The sequence below is a fragment of the Diplotaxodon limnothrissa genome, linkage group LG10 (assembly GCF_057381915.1).
Source record: "Diplotaxodon limnothrissa isolate DT_005_m linkage group LG10, D_limnothrissa_male_GT1.1, whole genome shotgun sequence".
NCBI classification, from domain to species: domain Eukaryota; kingdom Metazoa; phylum Chordata; class Actinopteri; order Cichliformes; family Cichlidae; genus Diplotaxodon; species Diplotaxodon limnothrissa.
Window position 1 is genome coordinate 11,907,951 of NC_140605.1, and position 13,937 is coordinate 11,921,887.

Below are 13,937 nucleotides of genomic sequence, written 5' to 3' on the forward strand. Positions count from 1 at the left end.
CATCAGTCAGCAAAACCATGGCAATAATTTCACATTAGCAACTGCCAGCAACCTCCAGCAACCACATGCCAACTAGCAGCAGAACACACACTTTTCCCTTGCGACTGGTAGTTATCAGGGAGGGGACACCAACAGGAGTTTTAGCAAAAAAATTTTACACTGAGCCCTAGCAACCTCCAACAATCACTTGCAATCCGCCAGGGAATACACATTTTTCCTTGCGACCAGTGGTTGCAAGATGGTTGCCAATACGTCTCTAGCTCTGTGTGACTGAAGACTATATGTAAAAAGTGTTAAGAGCTCCACAGACAATTTTTTAACATTTGAGTACAACAAAAGTGTACATGGAGAGAAAATGACTGCATGCAACTAACTATTGAAGTATGTAGGACTTGAGTTGCAATGCAAGAATAAGGTCTTTTCTTTAGGAAGTCAAATATCAATTATAGTGTTTCTGTAGTTTCTGCCTAAAGTCCTGCCATTTAAAGATACAAATAAGACAAACAAGGCCTCTGGATCCTTTGGATTTACAAACTTCTCATATTTAAAAACCATTACCAGTAATGCCAGACTTTACTTATGGCTCTCCACTTAACTATCGATTGCCATTTCACTCCTTTTATCTCTGCATGTAACAATACGAAAAGCCTGAGCCGTTGCTACTACTCCAGATGGAGCTACACAAACAACTCCAACTGTACAAGTGAGGGAAAAAAACAACACTGTGCTTCATATTTCTTTCAAGAGCAGAAAAAAACAAGCCTTCAGGCATATCCCTTTCAAGTCCTCAACCCACGAAGCTCCCAGAGAGCTGGAAAAGTACCGACTTGCAGTCGAATCAATAAAAACAGGAAAACAATCAATGCAGCAAATAAACTCTTCAGCATGTTTTTATGTAAGGACATAATGTAAATGATCTCCATATGTTAATATGGCTATAACCCTGCAGGGAAACAGCTGAGATTAAGCTCGTAGTGAGTGCTTGCACACTCACCCGGGTGTGACATGTCTTCAGCCCTGAACAGATAACGGCACTGCGAGAATCTGTCTGAACCCTGTAGCATGACGAACCCCCAACCCAGCCCTCAGCTGCCTCTGAGTCTGAGCAAAATAAACCGGTATTACCAACAAAGATTAAGGTAAAGGTTCTGTTACTAAGAGGTTTACAATTATACAACAATTATAAGAAAAACATGAATATAACACACAATAAAAAGGATGAGTTTGCGCACGCCTTCCTCTCTAATCATCCTCAATGCAAACATACAGAGCGCATCGAAGGAGCCGTCCAATTCGATGGATCCTGACCACTAAGAAGAACAGACCGATAAAATATGCATGACAGGAGAAAAGGCTCCCTGCCGTAGCGCACAGAAACTTTCTGCCTCCCTCTCTCTGAGCGTAAAACATTGATGGCAGCAGTGCTCGGCGGTGCAGCAGCTGAACCGCTGTATTGAATGCTGAGCTGAACCATTGGAGGGTTAGCAAGTTCACATCTAATTCTGGACTGCACCCACAGGACCACTGGGCTGTAAAAGGAAAGAGCTGGGCAGTTTTGCCTCGAAAAAAGGCTTTTCCTGGTTTAACCAAGGCAGTCATGTATGTGTGTGAGTATTCAGAGTATAAAGTTTGCGCGTGTGTGTGTGTGTGTGTGTGTGTGTGTGTGTGTGTGTGTGTGTGTGTGTGTGTGTGTGTGTGTAAGCAGTACCAGGCAAAACTTCTAGCTTAGGCTTCTTAGCTATTTAGGGGCTAACTGTGTTAAGCTCTTCAAGATACCTGGAACAACCTGACTGAAAAGTGAATTTAAAAACTTTGATTTACTTTTAATGTGAAAACTTCAAAGGTCTTTTATAGCGAAGAGTTGTGTTTTTGTTTTGTTTTTCAGTTGAATTTTATTCATATAGTGTAAGAATATAACGTGAGTCATGTGACAACGTGGAACAAGAGTTGAACCTCTTCCTGCAATGCTGCTACAAGTACAAACGTCTTGTGACAGGTAGGGACAAGATGTAGCACATTTTAGGAAGTCAACATCCCTCCATCCATCCACACCTACAACTAATTCAGAATCACAAATGAACCTAAGATTCACGTCTTTGAACTGTGGGAGGACACCAGAGGACCCAGAGAGAACCCATGCAGAAAGGCCTCAGTCAGCCGGTGGATTCAAACCCACCCACTGCTGCCTTCTCGCTGTGCAGCAACTGTGCTAGCCACCTCACCACAGTGGGCACCATCACATGTACCCTTAGAAGTTTCACTTTTTTTGGGGGGGTGGGGGGGGGGGCTCTACTCAGCTCTTCCCAGGAGGGTGGCACGCTTCCCCCCCTTTTTGGTGGTCCTCCTTGGGTCCTCGTACTCTGGGGCCTGGATCTCCTCCATACCTGCTTCATACCCTGGAGGACGGGGCTATGGCTCCCCACACTCCCTAGCAGATCGTTACATGGAGAAACCTTTGGAATACAAGCATGCTGATCCACACAGGTATGCACACAGGTGTTCACACGGGTGTTCACACGGGTATTCACAGATGCGGACTACACCTTTCTTGGCTGCTGCCTCAAAGCACATTGTGCGCTGTCTATCTTGCGTGCTGCACAATATCGTTTATTATTTAGTATCTACTGTTATCTACTGCTAGCTAGTTTATTGTGATGGTGCTGTATTTATTATGTTGCTCTTTTTTTGTTTGCTTTCTCTTCTGTTTTTTTTCTCCATACAGGTGATCCAGGTGTTTTGTTTGTTTTTCTTTCTTTCTTCCCCCCTTCTCACGTCTCTTCTCCCCTTTGGTTTTCTTTCTCTCCCTCTCTTTCTGTCATTCTTTCTCCCTGTCCTATCCCCCAGTCATGTCTGTCCCATTTGTAGCAACTGAAAATAAAATAAATTCATAATTATAATAAAGGTCAATCAAATGGACCAATATGGCAAGGCCATGATGATCCACTTGGTAAAATAAATCCGCTTGGCATCTTTCTTGGCCTTAAGACAACAATTCTGATGGCTAAAGATCCAAACGGGACAAAAAAAAAGAAAGAAGTTTCACATTTTAAAGAATACATCTTCCCAATACAAACACACCTACACTGCCAAACTTTATAGTAACTGTAGACAAATCTCCACATGGTGAGTTTCTCTTTATAAAATCAATCCAGTTGCACTTCATAACTGCAAGTTCCCTGCAGCTATGAGCTTTTATTTCTAACTGCAGGGAACTTGTGCATAATATAATGAACCCCTGGTCTGCTGCATTGATACTAACTATTGTTGTAACTATTTAAACACGTCACAGTAGTGTAACTTCTTTCCCTTCCGTGTGCCCCACTCCTAATCCCAGCTACTGCTATCTGCTGAACCGAGTATATTTAAGTGCACAGTGTGAAGGGTTTAATGACTAACCGAGTTCTGCTGTCACAGAAAGTTTTCAGGGCTGAGCTGTAACAGCATTTCTTGAGTTATGACAAAGAGTTCCATTATTTGTGGTGATAGCCACAATTTCCTGCTGCTAAGTGCCTCGACAAGGCTCATGCTACGGAGAGTTCATTATGTTCCGGTGACAAACAGCAACTTTAGATTTTTTTTCACCAGGCTCACTCAGACATCGAAGATTTTCAGTTTTTAATAATATGAATGTCAGCAAATTATTTTTCCCACTTTTGCAAAGGAAAACATGACAACCCTGTGTTGCACCACTAAAGGGACAACACATTTACTTATAATTTATTGCTTGTCATGTTGCTCAAAGCTATTGCACAGTGCTAGCTAACTTTAACCTAAACTGCACGTCTACAACATGCTTAACATTTAATATAAAATTGGATATGTTCATGGTTTAAGTGTTTTAAGTGACAACGGACAAGACAAGCTCACACCTGGCAGTATAGGTGGAAGCTTTTGTTATTTTGTTACAGATCTAATAGAAATAACACCAAGGTTTGTCTCAAAACTTTGTGTTTTACTTTTGGTCTCATCTTTCATTTATTCATCATATTCTTGCTTTACGTCTGGTGATTCTACACATGCAGTTGTTACACCACCTTCCCGCCTTCATTCCAATGTCATTTAAATGCAGACTTTATAATCACTGCCCAAATAACTATTTGGAGGTGCTGTCAAGATGGTCGCCAAGTGGAAAGACTTCCTTCAAGAAGGACTTTGCCGATAGCGATCAGGGAAATCTATCCTGTTCCATTGGGGCAATCAAGTTTTCATTTTCCCTTATAGCATCATGGCTTAGGACCATACCACCCTGAACAGGGCAACCTCGTCTGCTCTCAGAAGCTGAGCAGGTCAGGTCTCGTTAGTACCGTATTTTCACAACCATAAGGCGCACTTAAAAGTCTTAGATTTTCTTCAAAACGTACGGCGCGCCCTATAGCGCAGTGCGCCCTGTGTGTTGTAATGAGGCCGTAGTAGAAAACACCATGAGAACGCTAAAGGGTGAAGTGTATGCGTTGACTTTATCACACATACCTGTATAAAAGAACAGGTATGTGCATTATGCAGGACATCGTTGTTTTAACAACCCTGAAAATGGCAAAGAGACACGCTTACGAAGCACAGTTTAAACTGAAGGCCATCAGCTACGCGGAGGAACATGGAAATCGAGCAGCGGCGAGAGAATTTAAGATTAACGAATCGATGGTTCGCAAATGGAGGAAGCTAGAAAACAAGCTCCGGCAGGTCAAGAAAATGCAGCTGAGTTTCCGCGGACATAAGGCAAGGTGGCCCGAGTTGGACGAAAGACTCAAGCGGTGGATCATCGAGCAAAGCGGGAGAAGCGTTTCGACGGTCACCATTCGGCTAAAAGCAGTTTCACTAGCTGAAGAGATGAACATTGAACATTTCCAAGGAGGTCCGTCTTGGTGCTTTCGTTTTATGAAACGGTGCCATTTTTCCATCCGGACCAGGACTACGGTAGCGCAGCAACTTCGAGCGGATTATAATGAAAAGCTGGCCATCTTCCACTCCTACTGCAGCAAACACATCGGCGACAAAAACATCCAGCCCAGCCACATCACAAACATTGACGAGGTCCCGCTCACTTTTGACATCCCGGTGAGTCACACTGTGGAGAAGAAGGGGACCAGCACGGTAGCTATACGCACAACGGGGTATGAAAAGTCTTCTTTTACTGTTGTGCTTGACTGCCATGCTAATGGACAGAAACTGCCGCCTATGGTGATTTTTAAGCGAAAGACTTTGCCTAAAGAGAAGTTTCCAGCAGGAATCATCATTAAGGCAAATGAAAAGGGCTGGATGGATGAGGAAATGATGAAAGAGTGGCTGAGGGAGGTGTATGTAAGGAGACCAGGTGGTTTTTTCCACGCATCACCATCGCTCTTAATCTGTGACTCTATGCGTGCCCATCTCACAGCCGATGTGAAAAAACTAGTGAAACAAATGAACTGTGAGCTTGCTGTCATTCCGGGAGGCCTGACAAAGGAACTCCAACCGCTGGACATCGGTGTGAACCGCCCGTTCAAAGTAAGGCTGCGAGCGGCCTGGGAGCGATGGATGACCGATGGAGACCTCAGTTTCACCAAGAGTGGAAGGCAGCGCCGGGCGAGTCACGCCACAATTTGCCAATGGATTGTAGATGCTTGGGCTAACATGTCTGCTGGCACTGTTGTTCGAGCTTTCGCAAAAGCTGGCATCATTTCCAAGGAGCCGCACGGCACGGAAAGTGACTCTGACAGTGAAGAAAGTGAACTTGGCATGTTTGGTGGAGATTTAGCGCAGCTGTTCAATTCAGACACAGAGGATGAGGACTTCGATAGGTTTGATTGATGATAAAAATGTGAGTACCAAACTTTGTTTTGCTCCTGCTTTATTTTTTAAATATGCACACTTGTATGCTTGTGTGTTGTTGATGATGATGATTACTGGTAATAAAAATGTGAGTAAGGTACCGAACTCGGGTTTGCTCCCGCTTTATTTTTAAATACGCATACGGTACTTGTCTGCGCCCTATGATCCAGTGCGCCTTATGTGTGTGTTAAATACAGTAATGGCGCACATAACTGAGACTGCGCCTTTTAGTACAGTGCGTCTTATGGTCGTGAAAATACGGTACTTGGGAATACCCGGTGCTTTAGGTGCTTAGAGCCTGCAGGGGCTCAGGTTGAACAGTGGGTCATCTACCATCGGAATGGCAGTGGATTAATCCCTGATTCCTTCAGTCTGCATTCCGAAGTACCCTTGGGCAAGAAAGTGAACCCCTGATGTATCCATGTGAGTGTGTGTGTGAAAGTTAGAAAGCGCTTAGGCATAGATAAAAACATTGTATGACTGTCTGTGTGATCGGATAAATGAGACTTGTATTAACAAAGTATTTTGGGTGCTCAAACAAGTAGAAAGGCACTACATAAATACCAGTCCATTAACCATTTACATGGTGAAAGCAACACTCATAGACAATCTAAACATTAGACAATGCAAAACATCAAAGGCATGCAATTTTTTAAATGGCATAATCACATCAGTTTATATATCATCTACACATTTCATCCATCAAATACATCCTTGCTATCTATTCTGCTCCATTAGTTTGCACTCTATCTAATGTTGCTTTAATGAAACATGAAACACCTCTTCTAAGTGACTAAAGCTCAAATCAGAATCAGAATCAGAATCAGAAAGGGTTTTATTGCCAAATGTTGAGCAGGTTTACAACATTAGCAAATTGCTGCGGTGCTTCAGTGCAAACATACTGTCATAAATTACGCTTAAATAGACATGAAAAAATAAAAATAAGAATAAGAATTAAAAGTGCTACGTAGATAGATATATACATGAGTGCAGGTGGTGATCAGTGCCAAACATGGAATGATGCAGTGAACACAGCGTAGGGTCATGTGTTAGTGGTGGGAACAGTCATACGGTTATTGTTCATGTGTTCAACAGCAGAGGGGAAGAAACTGTTCTTATGGCGAGAGGTTCTGGTGCGAATGGACCGGAGCCTCCTGCCTGAGGGGAGCAGGTCAAACAGACTGTGTCCAGGGTGAGAAGGGTCAGCTGAGATCCGAGCTGCACGCCCCAGTGTCCTGGAGGTGTACAGGTCCTGCAGAGATGGGAGTCTGCAGCCAATCACCTTCTCAGCAGAGCGCACAACACGCTGCAGTCTCTGTTTGTCCCTGATAGTGGCTCCAGCGTACCACACGGTGATGGAGGAGGTGAGGATGGACTCGATGATTGCAGTGTAGAATTGCATCATCGTCTGTGTTGGCAGGTTGAATTTCTTCAGCTGCCTCAGGAAGGACATCCTCTGCTGGGCTTTCTTAATGACGGAGGTGATGGTGGGCTCCCACTTCAGGTCCTGGGTGATGGTGGTACCCAGGAAGCGGAATGAGTCCACAGAGGTGATGGGGGTGTCAGTCAGGATGATGGGGGGGAGTGGGGCTGTGTGCTTCCTGAAGTCCACAATAATCTCCACTGTCTTCTGGGCATTCAGCACCAGGTTGTTGTGGCTGCACCAAGACACCAGACGTTCAACCTCCCTCCTGTAGGCAGACTCATCCCCGTCCGAGATGAGTCCAATAACGGTGGTGTCATCTGCAAACTTGATTAGCTTGACAGACTGGTGGGTGGAGGTGCAGCAGTTGGTATACAGGGAGAAGAGCAGGGGAGAAAGAACACAGCCCTGAGGGGAGCCGGTGCTGATGGTCCAGGAGTCCGAGACATTCTTTCCCAGCCTCACATGCTGCTTCCTGTCCGACAGGAAGTCAGTGATCCACCGGCAGATGGGATCAGGCACATTCATCTGGGAAAGCTTGCCTCGGAGATGGTCTGGAAGGATGGTATTGAAGGCAGAGCTGAAGTCCACAAACAGGATCCTGGCGTAGGTTCCTGGGGAGTCCAGATGCTGCAGGATGAAGTGTAGGGCCATGTTGATGGCGTCATCTACAGACCTGTTGGCTCTGTATGTAAACTGCAGGGGGTCCAGGAGGGGGGCCGTGAGGGTCTTGAGATAGGAGAGAACCAGGCGCTCAAATGACTTCATGACCACAGATGTCAGAGCCACGGGTCTGTAGTCATTTAGTCCAGTGATCCTAGGTTTCTTGGGGACAGGGATTATGGTAGAGGACTTGAAGCAGGCAGGCACATGACATGCCTGCAGTGAGGAGTTAAAAATGCCAGAAAACACTGGGGCCAGCTCGTTTGCACAGTGTCTGAGGGTGGCAGGAGACACACCGTCTGGGCCAGGAGCTTTCCGAGCATTCAGACTCTTAAACTGCTTCCTCACACCTGCTTCATGAATATGAAGAGTTGTGGTGGGAGGAGGTGGTGTGAAATCCTCTTTTGTGTGGGGTGAGGAGGGGTGTTGTAGGTGAAGTGTTTGAAGGTGGTGATGGCTCTATGGAGGGGGGAGAGGTGGGGGAATGAGTGTCCAAAGTGTCTCTATTGTTGGGGCTGTTGGAGGTGTGAAGGCTGCCTGATGACTCGTCAAAACGGCAGTAAAAGTCGAGTCATTCTCTGAGATCTGCTGCTGCATCTTCTCAGAGTGCTGATGTTTAGCAACGTCCACTTCTTTAGTGAACCTGTACTTGGCCTCTCTGTAGCAGTCCCTGTCTCCGCTTCTGAACGCCTTTCTCTTTTCCAGTCACAGCTTTTTGAGTTTAGGAGTATATCAGGGTTTGTCGTTGTTATAACTCACCCTGGTGCGTGATGGCACAATGCTGTCCTCACAGAAGTGGATATAGGAGGTGACAGTGTCCGTAAACTCGTCCAAGCTGTTAGAAGCAGCCTTCATTGTGTCCCAGTCTGTAGACTCCAAACACGTGCGAAGCTCCTCCACAGCCTTGTTGCTCCACAGTTTTTTGGTCCTCACGACAGGTTTGGAGAGCTTCAGCCTCTGTCTGTACGCGGAGATTAGGTGGATCATGACGTGGTCAGAATCTTTGTATATTCACACCTTACTCTAATCCATTCCAATCAACTCTGAACTAAGTAGTGATGAGCAAAATGTTCTCCACTTCTTTTGACTCAGTTACTTTCAGCACCCCAAAATATAGTAACACAGCACAACATGTGGATGTTGACATTTCCACTGTCTGTCACAGTCACTATAGAAAACATGGGGATCAAAACAGGTTTCACTTCTTGCTGGAAGGAGAAAGGTGACAAAGAGAATCTTGCCAGCAGTTCATTTCTTCCAATCTGCGAGAAAACTCACACCGTCAAAAGCCAAACTGATGATATGCACACCACAAAGAAAACCATTGTTCTTAATCTGCTTGCTACATTTTATCAGCCCACTTTGATAGCACTCTCTCAACACTTACACACATACTTGTAGTGCTGGGAAAACAAACACTCTTCTGATCTACCCTCCTCGGGGCTTTGTGGGCTCTGTGAAACCTCTGTCTATCTAGACAAGAGTCAACCTGGAAACGGAACAAAGACCCAGCTCCTCACTTCGCATTGTTATTTAGCAAAAGCTGTAGCTATAATAGACACACAGAACTGGATTACACACACACACACACACATGAAAAAACACGCACCAGAGGCTTGCCAAAGACTCATTCTCATTTTCCCAAAGCAACATTGATCTGATACTGGAGTCAGACAGAGAGGTATGAGAGTCTGGCTGTAAGCAATAAGAACCACTTTAAACACATCATTAACCATAGCCTGTGAAAGTCCACCTTTGTCAATAAAGATTTAACCTGGCCAATGAATCTAGTCTCTAATTATGCTTAGTTAAATGCCACTTGCAGGGTTCTAAATAAGCTATAGATGAGGACAAAGTTTATGTAAATAAATAAGAGGAGACAAAAAGTAACAATCAAGGGTTTGTGCATCTGAACAGAGTGGGTAGGGGCAACTCAAGCCCTAAGTTTTTACATATAATGTCAGAAAACAGGTCAGGACACCTGTAGTCGCCCTTTCTCAGAAAAGGAAACAGTTCTCAACAGTGGAAACGCTGTGTTTGTAGAAAGTAGAGGAGGCACTAGCAAACTCTGCCACTGACCAAAACAATCACTGCTGGCAAACTGGAAATACTCCAGGAAATACTCACCGACAGGGAATACTCCTTTTTTCCCTAGTGACCAGTGGTTGCCAGGTAATCCCAAATCAGTCTGTAATCCTGTGTAAATGGGGCTAAGGAAGCTTGCAAGAATTGACTGATGAATTAGTACTCCACCCCGTGGTCACGTCCAGCCACATCAAGATGGAGGTCATAATGATACCTCCATCTTTTATATACAGTCTATGACTATTACACACGATGCTCAATCTCACGTCACATGTAGAACTTTCAGCATGGTCACCTCCCTAATATGGTGTGTGTACACCAGCGGTCCCCAACCTTTTTTGCACCATGGACCGGTTTATGCCCGACAATATTTTCACGGACCGGCCTTTAAGGTGTCACGGATAAATACAACAAAATAAAACTAGTACCGGTACCGAAAAAAAGAAGATTTATTCATAACACACCTGAAAAGACCCAGGAAAACCGAGTTAACGATAAAAACGATAACAAAATAACGCTGAAAACCGATAAAAACGCTGAAAACCATACATTTCACACCTGAGCCTCAACTCTTGCGGCCCGATACCAAACGACTCACGGACCGGTACCGGTCCGAGGCCCGGGGGTTGGGGACCGCTGGTGTACACAGAATTACTGCATCAAATACTGTTTATTTTTAAAACCAGGAGAGGCACAGTAAGCGTCTTCCACATATTAGAGCCGGTCTAACGCACAAATGAGGAATTACACTGCTGTAAATAAAGCACACATGAACCGTATCGTCTAATACAACTGCAGAAAAATGCTTCACCTTTTGTACCACATGCCATTAAAATGGTCCAATGCGCAAAGCAAGAAGTGTGAAGGCCAGTACTAAGCAGCGACATCAGCCGTGGTGTGTTATTGGTTTATTAAGCTCAAGTGCCGACTGCTCTCTGTTTACGGGACCACTTCTCCGTTAGAGGGAAACCAGCGGCCTGATAAGTCACATGTAGCTCTGAACCAATGACCTGTGTTAAGGAGGCATAATTGTCTTTTTACCGCAGGCTCTAAATCCATCCTCGCCTTCATCTCACTCGCTTAGTCCCTCCATGCGGACTGTTGTTGCCTAGCTGCAGCTGTCCTCAAGTTGTGTCTTTTTTTTGCTCTTGTTTTTGACTGATGGGCAAGTTCAGCTGTTTATTTGTATTTTTTATATAGAATCCCAGTAACAGGCAGTGCTATTAGAATGCATCTAATAGTCTAATAGAGCATGGAAGGATGTCTTACAGCATCAGTTCAATTAAAAATATTTTTTTCATCATCTTTCATAAGTAGGTAATCTCTTATCTCAAAAATTATACATTTATGGATCGGTATGTATGTATGCGATTGTGCCTTGTGTCTTCACGTCTCTACCGACCTGCAGCCATTTGCATGTATCCAGCCAGGGTGCAGATCCTTCTCTCACATCCTCCACTGGGCAGGAAGATGGTGATGATGGCCAACAGGGAGCTGACAGCCAGCAGAGCACAGCCTCCCGAACACAGCACCGCACTGGTCTGAGGAAAAACACAAACACAGGACAATTTCATTTTATCTCCACCGATTCGCCCGCAAGTACTCTGAGCACCACGTCGATAAACCCACATTTTGAGCAGCGGGAGCAAATGTGGAAAGCTCCTGTCATTACCTCACTGTCAAAGATTTGGAATTTGTTACTAAATTCGAAACCAATCCCCAAAGCCAAAAAGTCTTTACTTTGGTATTGTGTAATCTCACAGTTAATCCCCCACTAACAGGTTATTAGCTCTCTCAGCTGGAAAACAGCAATGCAAGGCCAAACAAGAGGGCACTGTCCTTATTCATTACACCTTCACTTAATCACACACATGCTGAGAGCAGGAGAAGCCAAACAGAGGCAGAAGGCCAACAGAGAGAAGACATTCCTCCACAACTTTTATGATAAACCACAACTAAACTTAGAACAAAAAGTAAGGTGTTTGGTCGATTTTTTTTATGCTTCTTGCCATTAAATCTCATACTGTTGGAAAGCCTGTTTGTTTTCCTTTGATGGTGCCGCATTTGTAAGGAACACATTGAGTATATGGGTTGAGCTCATGAAAACGTTACCAAATCTTCTTTGCCAATGCCAAACAGCTGCTCTTGTTTGGTGTTTTGGTGTCTTGGATTGGATGATTGAAGTCTGAAGCAACGAGAACTATTGGCGAGTTAAACATGTCTTCTTAACAAACAGAGGCCTCAGTAGCATGCAGAAGACCCATGCACAGCCACAACAGCCTGGCACCTCCTCCTCATGCTGGTAGCGAGCTTGGTCACACACTGCTGTGGGATGGCGTCCCATTCTTCAACCAGCAGTTGCTGCAAGTCAGCCAATGTGGTTGCGTTGGTCACCCTGGTAAGAACAGCACGTCCAAGCTGATCCCACAAATGTTCAGTGGGGTTGAGGTCAGCACTGCACACAGGCCATTCCATCCTCTCCACTCCCAAATTCTGGAGGTAGTCTCTGATAAACCCCGCTCTGTGGGGGCGAGTGTGGCCATCTTGGAGGATAGAGTTCGGTTCCAAAGCAGATTTGGCAAGTTTTTTATTGGTGCAACCCACATACTCAACTCTGCTGTTCATACCTTACAAAGATGGGCTCATTATAAGGGAAATAAACTGGCTTTCCAACAGTATAAGATTCATTGCCACAAAGCATTGTTACATCAAAGAAATAACTGAGCTAGACAAAATTCCTTCTTTTTGTACTAAGTTTATATAAACATGCATCCTGGGGAATTTGGCTCTTTGTCCTGTGAATGTTTTAACTGTTTTTCACCGGGATCAACTGTGCTCACCTGTCCTCTCCTGCTTCTACTTTTAGAGACTCCTAAAAAGTGGCAGCTAAGTTTAAAAGCCACACAGTGCGTTAGCCCTGAGAGAAAGTGTGTCTGTGTGCGAGTGAGTTCGAACAACCTGTGTGTCTTTGTGGAGTGGTTTGATCTGCATATCCTCTCAAACTGACTCTCGAGGAAGCCCCCACACACCCTCATCAGCACACTTTAAAAGGTGTCCGTCGTCGACAAGCACGGCGCACAGACAGCAGGCTCAAAACAGCGCCACATCAGCGATTAGCATGCGGGCGGGGGCGATCAGAGGGAAATGTCTAACATTCACAGGGGAATTACAGCCCTAAAACACGTGTCATTATGCATGTTCCTGATGTGACTGACGTGAATGGAGGGAGGATGAAAGCGGAGTGATTTCCATGCCCGACAGAAGATTTAATTAGCTTGTTCTGGGTGTTTGGCAGAAAGGGGAGCAGGGAAATACTGAAGTGCTGTAATGTTGGTGGCAATGATGATCATTATTCTTTTGACCTTTATTTGTCCAGGTCTGCAGAGAATATGCGGTCTGCTTCACAAATGGACAGCATACATAAACAGTGCATTTGCACACATTTACATCTGGCTTAGCTTCTTAAGAAGTGTAGGCTAAGTGCCTTGCTCAAGGGCACCTTGAATACAGCTATAAAGCAATAAAAAGGAACTCCCTGAGCAGATAAGTGATTTTATTGCAAATCATTCGGAGGAACATTAAAGGTTTCATTAAATTTAATTTAAAGTCTAATTCCATCATTGTTAAGCCCAGCGACAATATCTCAGTCCTCCAGCAGAGCAGCATCTGGCCACTTAGGTCTTCCTTTGTCATGCACAGCTGCCCAGAGAGCTCCACACAGCACAAACAAGCGTGCAAGCAAATGGAGAAAACCTCCTCACCGGTTTGAGCATTTAAATAAAACACTACAGATACAGAAAAAACAAGCAAACGACTAAATACATAAAGATGGCAAGCCGCTCTGACTGTAATGAGTTCCAAAGCTGTTTGCAGAGGGCACGAAAAAGTGATGAATGACCTGATGTGGCTGGGACACCATTTTTTTTTATCCCATAGGCTTGTCTATTCTGAAGATACT

The 13,937-nt window shown here is 44.7% G+C and overlaps 1 protein-coding gene across 1 annotated transcript in view; it reads right to left on the bottom strand.

Annotated features, from left to right (window-relative positions):
* Positions 1-13,937, bottom strand: part of lhfpl7 (LHFPL tetraspan subfamily member 7) — a 128,963-nt gene that overhangs the window by 80,035 nt on the left and 34,991 nt on the right. Inside the window, exon 2 of the mRNA XM_085363538.1 lies at positions 11,382-11,520. Within this exon, the coding sequence (XP_085219664.1) occupies positions 11,382-11,520 (139 nt within the window). The remainder of the gene's footprint in view (positions 1-11,381; positions 11,521-13,937) is intronic.